At 36.5% G+C, this 6,654-nt stretch overlaps 1 protein-coding gene across 1 annotated transcript; it reads right to left on the bottom strand.

Annotated features, from left to right (window-relative positions):
• Positions 1 to 3,971: 3,971 nt before the first annotated feature.
• LOC125472250 (transcription factor RAX2-like) lies at positions 3,972 to 6,247 on the bottom strand. Its single transcript, XM_048573458.1, has 3 exons — positions 5,830 to 6,247; positions 5,554 to 5,683; positions 3,972 to 5,108 (listed from the first exon to the last, which is right to left on the bottom strand). Exons 1-3 carry the CDS (start codon positions 5,963 to 5,965, stop codon positions 4,382 to 4,384), a joined length of 993 nt encoding a protein of 330 aa, XP_048429415.1. The 5' UTR covers positions 5,966 to 6,247; the 3' UTR covers positions 3,972 to 4,381.
• Between the last annotated feature and the right edge of the window lie 407 nt (positions 6,248 to 6,654).

The following is a 6,654-nucleotide window of genomic DNA, read 5'->3' as shown; positions in this document are numbered from 1 at the left end:
ATGAAGAGTCTTTGCCTAGAGATCGATGCATACAAGAATTGAAGCCAATCATGTGATTGATTCTTTGAGGAGCATGCACACGAAATGGAGGCCTTCACCACCATTGCAGTTGATTTTGCACGATTAGAGGTTGCATGACAGAAATCAAGGCAACTCAACTACCCCACTTTAATGTCAAGAGTCAGGCCAGCGTACAAGAAACTGAAGACTAAACAGTACGTGTTCCAGCATACTTCGAAAGGCATGGTCTATGGGTAACAATTCATCCTCAAGGGGAACAAGTTGCCTCTAAGATAAATGGTTAGGGGCAATTGTGAGACCATGGTTTTCCAAGGCCGGAATCAGGCTTATCCGAATACAATTACCTTAGAAACCGGATCATAGACTTACCAGCTCAGCGCGAAGTTGGATCAGACGGAGTAGTGGTGCCACCATGACCCTATTCCGGAGCAATAGGCGGAGTCCAATCAATTCCATCGGATACCATGCTTGTTCCACAAGACACGCGATCTGATCCCCATATGGACTTAATCAGATCTATAAGTCTTGGAGTTCCTACAATCTAGGGATTGGCATGCGCCACAAATAATCACAAACTCCTAAGAGGGTGCAATATCTACTTTTAGATATTCTCTATGATTCTCACGACTTCGAACAAGGATTTTATCCTGAAAAGGTCTATCTCCCATAATATAAATATACCCATCTAGAGTTTTTCTTTGATAACACAATCTAAACACTTTAATTCTCTTATTCTCTTGTCCCTTAACTGCGTCTAAAACTATTCACTAACTTGACCGTTAGAGAGCCTTTGGTGGCACCCCTTCCCGCGTCTCAGGTTTGCTCACGATTGTTTTCTATTTTGCAGGTTACTCAAGTTTGTGCACAACCACCATTCATGGCAGTGTGTGAATTTTGTTCAAACAATTAAACCCCAATTAATTTTTTTTGTTGAATGTACATGTGGCAAGCTATGGACCTCACTTTTTGGATTACTTGGATACTAAAATAATAATAAAAATAATTTTCAAAAAAGAAATGAAGATGAAAAAATAAAAATAAACAACAAAAAATTTCACAAATACAACAGAAAAAAAAAAAAAAAATTAGGAAACAGCAAGCCTCTACCGTCTCCAAGCTTAACCTACAACCACCGAAACCCCATCCCAAGCTTTATATTCAAAACCCACCAACAAAAATTTATTTGGGGTTTAACAGATATGACATTTTCAATAGGTTCTATTATATTTTCCCCGTACACTCTTTCTTGAGAAACAAAGCAATCACAACCACCTATGAGTACAACCACCAAGGCCACAACCAATACCCTCACAACCACCGTCATTGTCACAATTGTCATCTTAACAACCTCCACCACTTGCCCTACCACCATTGCAATTGCCAACACTCTCACAACCTCAGCAATATCTACCACCACCACTGTGATCACCATCATTGTTGCCACCCACTCTGTCGTGAGAATCTCCACCCCCACCACCATTACTTTTCCTACACTGCACCACCACACCCTACCATTCATGCCACTGCCACTGCCACCATCTTTACCAACACTATTTCCATTACAACTGTTACTAACCATCCACCAACATTGATACTATCACCATTTCCTACCATCATTGTTGCTGACACCACCCACACCCCCAATCTACCACCATATAAATGTAAGTCAATACATTTATTTTAAAAAATACAGCACATAAAACTTTGAACATCATGTCCATTTGTGTCACTTGACATATTTTTCACAATTATAACATTGTTAAAAATACAATTTACTAAGTGTTTAGTTACTTTACAACTAATTATTGTCAAAGAACAATATAAGCTGCTTATATAAAAAAACTACAACAATACTAAATTAGCCCTGAGTTAGGTCAAGGGTTCCACACCCTTCAATGTAACTATACAAATTGGTTCACTCTGCTCTAGCCTCTAGCAGCTCCCACACTATATTAGCCACCCACCCACACAGAATAACAAAAAGAAATATTATAGTGACCATGTTTCTTTAATACAAAGATATAGGGATACTAAGAGGTGTAAAATTTGTGTTAAGCCATATACTAGACTGGCCGAATCAAAATTTCTTAATTTCGTCACTGCTTAAACCATGTAGCTAGGACTTATAGAACAAAAATAATGAGAAAAAGAAGAAGAAACAGTGACATATATCAGCAATTTGTATCATAACAGACCCCTAATAGGATGGCAAGGGTCTACATGACTAGCTAAAATCTTGAGTCATTGGCTAAACAAAGCTTAAGATAAAAACTGATTGGAAGAGAATTAAGATTAGTTGATTTGTAATATCAATATGCCTATGACAGTAGACTGATCATCAGCCACATATCCCTCTCTATAAACTTCCAAAAGTCCAAATTTGAAGAAATAATTTTGCAAAAAGTTGCTCGGAAATTTCATGGGTCAGTTCAGTTGGTGCCACGACTTTTACCTTTTTCACTCCACTAGCAAATACATTCCTAATAAGAAACCTTCCCCATTGCTTTAGAGGCAATTATAATTGTTTAATCCCATTTATATAATGCCTATAGCTGGCAAAACCCATTAGTCTAATCTAATAGCAGAAAGCCGACAAAATATTTGTTGGAAGAGGTCAATGCAATGCATTTATCTTCAACGTTGCTTTCTGTATGTCTTGTGGAAAACAAAACAGCAAAACCCATCAAACCTTCCCCAAAGATATCATCTACTTCCCTTTAATAATCTCTCTACTCTATTGAAGAATCTTGCATTTTCTAATATTAAATATAAATGTAAAGAGATATACAACTAGTTAGAAGACTGATTCTTTTATGTTCTACAAGTTGGATTTGTTTATGAGATGTGAGTTATCTACGTTTTTCTTGTTCTATTAACTTTTGTTCATATATGTTCGTTGAGACTGAAACTAAACATGAACTTATAGCAGAAGAAATATAATTTGTGAAAATCAATTTCCTTTGTTTATCATCTACCTGTTTTTGTTTTTTGTTTTAATTCAACCAAGGATCTTCTCCTCTCACAACCTCAAAAAAGTGTTATCAATTATTGACACCCACCCCACATGTTATTTGCCTATTAATTAATTAATTAACCACTGAAAATAGAGACAACTCTCCAGGATAATATGCGTGCTTAACTGCAGGCTATGATTTTTATTTTTATTTTTAATAAAGAATCTACTATTATTACGAAAGAGAGAAAGTTCAAAACTATTACAATAATTCTTAGAGAGGAGAGAGTTTCGAGCCCGGAACGTATGGATAGAAATTCAACATTATATCCATTAAGTTATTGGACCACATATAACCGTAGGTTATGATTTAAAAATCATAGTTTTGAAATTTGAATTATGTTTGAGCCTTAACCCCACGCCATCAGCTCTACTTCCAAGGCCTCTAAAGAAAAATAGTACTCCTATTTGCTCTCATGCCCAATATTCTGACCATGCAATGCAAGATGGAACAAATTCGTTGCCTTTTTCGACAAAATTTTAGGAAAAAAAAATGCAAGAAGAAAATTGTTAAATAATTAGCACTAGTTTATTATCAACCATGACAAATGATCATGTTACGTGTGCCATTGGCAGTGCATAAGCAAGGGACTGATGTAACTGATGACGCCAATGAGATGTGTGTTTTGGCATAATATTTTGCCTGCCTTCCATTCTATAATATTGTTGGTTCTATATTTTATTAGGACTGAGATTGGGATTAACATCAAGTCCTTTTTAATTTTTAAACTCTAACATGAAATCCAACAACACAAAATAATTAAAAATTCTAAGACAATAATATCCATAAAGATCTAAGGCGCTAGTCCCTTCATATAAAAATTTATCTATTCTGGAGTTATAATTTTTTTTATCTTACACATCACACCAAAAAAATATAAATTCGCTACAAGAAAGTTTTTATAATGCATAAAATAAGAATATTCGAGATTATGAATCTCAGAGAAGTTTTTCGTTTCACCAGAGATTGACTATGAAGTAGAACAATGCACAAGTATTAAAGAGATATTTGTTTTGGTGAAAAAATAAATACCGAGGACATGGGGATGCTTGCCTTTTAAGATTGCAGGTTTTAAAAGGTGATGGGTTTTTTCTTCTGAATATTCCATGACATCTACGTGCCTGATGAATGTGGTAGCACAGTTAAACTGTACTTACATACACACACATCATTTCCCAAAAAGTAAATGCACAAAGGAAACTTTTAACAAGTACTGTCAAGAAAAATATATTCACCCATCCATCAGAAACATCCCAACCCTTCTCTCTCTCTCTCTCCAGATCTGAGAATCTCCAGCCCATCCCTTCCTTACTTCTCCAAATCTTTTACTCACACAGTCAGCATCATCAGTAGTACATCATGACCTTTTCCTCTGTCTTGTTTTCATCAAACAAAAAGTTGTTGCAACTACCTGTACTACTAATTAACTGCTTAATCTCTTCCAGTCCATAGTCCAATCCTGCTTGATCTTCCCACATCCCATTTCCACTAGAATTATTCTGCATAATTTTCTGCTCTCCTCCAACCCCATTAAAAAAATTATAATTTTGCAAACCCATCTGTAGTTTCACCTCCCCATTAGTTGCACCGCCGTTGCGGCCGCCATAAGCACCACCAAATTCATACTCTCTTTCTCTGATCTGATGGTTGCTGCAACTCCCATCAGAGGAGCTGCAACTTGCTTCACCTCCAAACATCAAAATGTTATCTTTGACTTGATAATGCTGCTGCTGCATGTGTCTCCCCACAAAGCTCTCTTGGGGGATTTGCAGAGCAGAAGGAGCAGAATTAGTGGAACTGCTGCTCATAAGACTTTGTGAAAAAGAAATGGGCTCCAAAGTGCCGGTGAAAGACCTGGTTTGTGTGTAAAATGTAGTGCTGGTGTTGCTTCCTCGGTATGATAACGGCGAAGAGGATGTGGATGAAGTTTGAAGGAGAAGAGATGGGTGAGATTTTAGCAGCTGGGATGGGAGAATGCTTATGCCCATGAGCTTCTTTTTTAGCTTGGTGTTCCAGTAGTTTTTGATATCATTGTCAGTCCTGCCTGGCAACTGAGCTGCTATTATTGACCACCTACACATTGGTTTAATTCAGTTCCATAAGAAATAATGTGACTGCATATGAAATTATCACAAAAGATCTAAACGTGGAATGCAAGAAAAGAACCCAAGAAATTAAAACATATAATGTTGAATAATTCAAGAAAAGGACCCAAGATATTAAAACATATAATGTTGAATAATGCAAGAAAAGAACCCAAGAAATTAAAACATAGTTACTATGCGTCTTGAAGAAATCTTTCATCCTCAACCATATAACCCACATGTTTTGAAATTTCTTCAACATATAATCGTACAGTATGTTCTCTGATAGATGTAAATTTTCCATCTTTTAAACATTATTTATTCTTTACATTGAAAACCCGGTGGGCAAAATGGTAAGAATTGGACCCCATGGAAAATATACGGAAATAAAAAGGAAAATTGTGGAAGAAAATGGGATTTGAAGAAAAGGTTACCTGCTTCCAATGTTAGTAAAGAGGTTGCAGATAATTCTATCTTCTTCATCAGAAAATTCACCATGTTTAATGTTGGGCCTCAGATAGTTAAGCCATCTTAGTCTGCAGCTCTTCCCACATCTCCTAAGACCTGCAGTTGCAAACCAAAAAGCCATTCAGAAAGTATCACAAATACACACACACACTGTAGGGAACAAAATAAAAGAGGATGAAAGAAACCATATACAGTGATCTAAACTATTACATGAAAACAAAAGTAGAAACGAAAAAACTTACCAGCTTTCTGTGGAAGAGCAATCCAATTCCCTCCAGTCCCATATTTTTCTATGTACTCTTTCAGCTTTGCATCTTCTTCAGGTGACCATGGTCCTTTCTTTACATTTGCCTTGTCACAGCAAGGAGCTCTCCCCATCTCTCTCTCTCTCTCTCTCTCTCTCTCTCTCTCTCTCTAAACTGCTGAGTAACCAAGACAGAAGAAAAGAGACCCTTACAAATAGGATTGTGGTGAATAGTTGTTATGGAAGTTTGCTGTCTAATTTTGCCTCCGTTTCAATGAAGAAGGACTTGGAAGAGAGATTATGGTGACTGCTGCTTTGAGGGGATATTATTTATTGAGAGAGAGCAGAAGTCAAAGGACAGCCTCTCTAATTTCAATCATCTCTTAATTTTTTTCTGACCCCTCGTTGTGTTTGATTAGGAATTGAGCCTACCAGACCTAGTAGCCTATCACAGAACTTTCCATCATAAAACTAATAGAGTAATAGACCCTCTCCCCCCACTCCCTGGTCTAACCCTTACTTGGTCTCTTCCTTCTCCAACCCTTACTTTATCTTTATACACTTTCTTTTCTTCTAATCAAGCGAAAATTGAAAAACAAAAAACTGAATGCGCGCATAAAAAACATGAGTGTGAAAATTAGTACTCTAATTAAAACAATAATCAGTCTTCAGTAAGTGTAATGTATCATTAGTTAAGGATTTAACAGTGTAAATTATACAGATTACTGTAGTTATTTAAATTTGCACAAGAATCATTATTATTATGAGATCCACATGCAATTGAAAGCGATTGGGTATTGCCGTGATAATTTCCAAGCCAAGT

Source organism: the organism of the source record quoted next, unplaced genomic scaffold (assembly GCF_019419815.1).
Source record: "Pyrus x bretschneideri cultivar Hongxiangsu unplaced genomic scaffold, Pyrus_bretschneideri_v1 Contig68, whole genome shotgun sequence".
NCBI classification, from domain to species: domain Eukaryota; kingdom Viridiplantae; phylum Streptophyta; class Magnoliopsida; order Rosales; family Rosaceae; genus Pyrus; species Pyrus x bretschneideri.
The sequence above is the reverse complement of the archived record's forward strand: the minus strand, read 5'-3'. Positions and strand labels throughout refer to the sequence as shown.

Coding starts and splice junctions, on each gene's coding strand:
- LOC125472250 (XM_048573458.1), bottom strand. CDS start 5,965: ATGGGGAGAGCTCCTTGCTGTGACAAGGCAAATGTAAAGAAAGGACCA. Junction 5,684..5,829: donor TGCTCTTCCACAGAAAGCTG/GTAAGTTTTTTC, acceptor TTGCAACTGCAG/GTCTTAGGAGATGTGGGAAG. Junction 5,109..5,553: donor TTTACTAACATTGGAAGCAG/GTAACCTTTTCT, acceptor ACCAATGTGTAG/GTGGTCAATAATAGCAGCTC.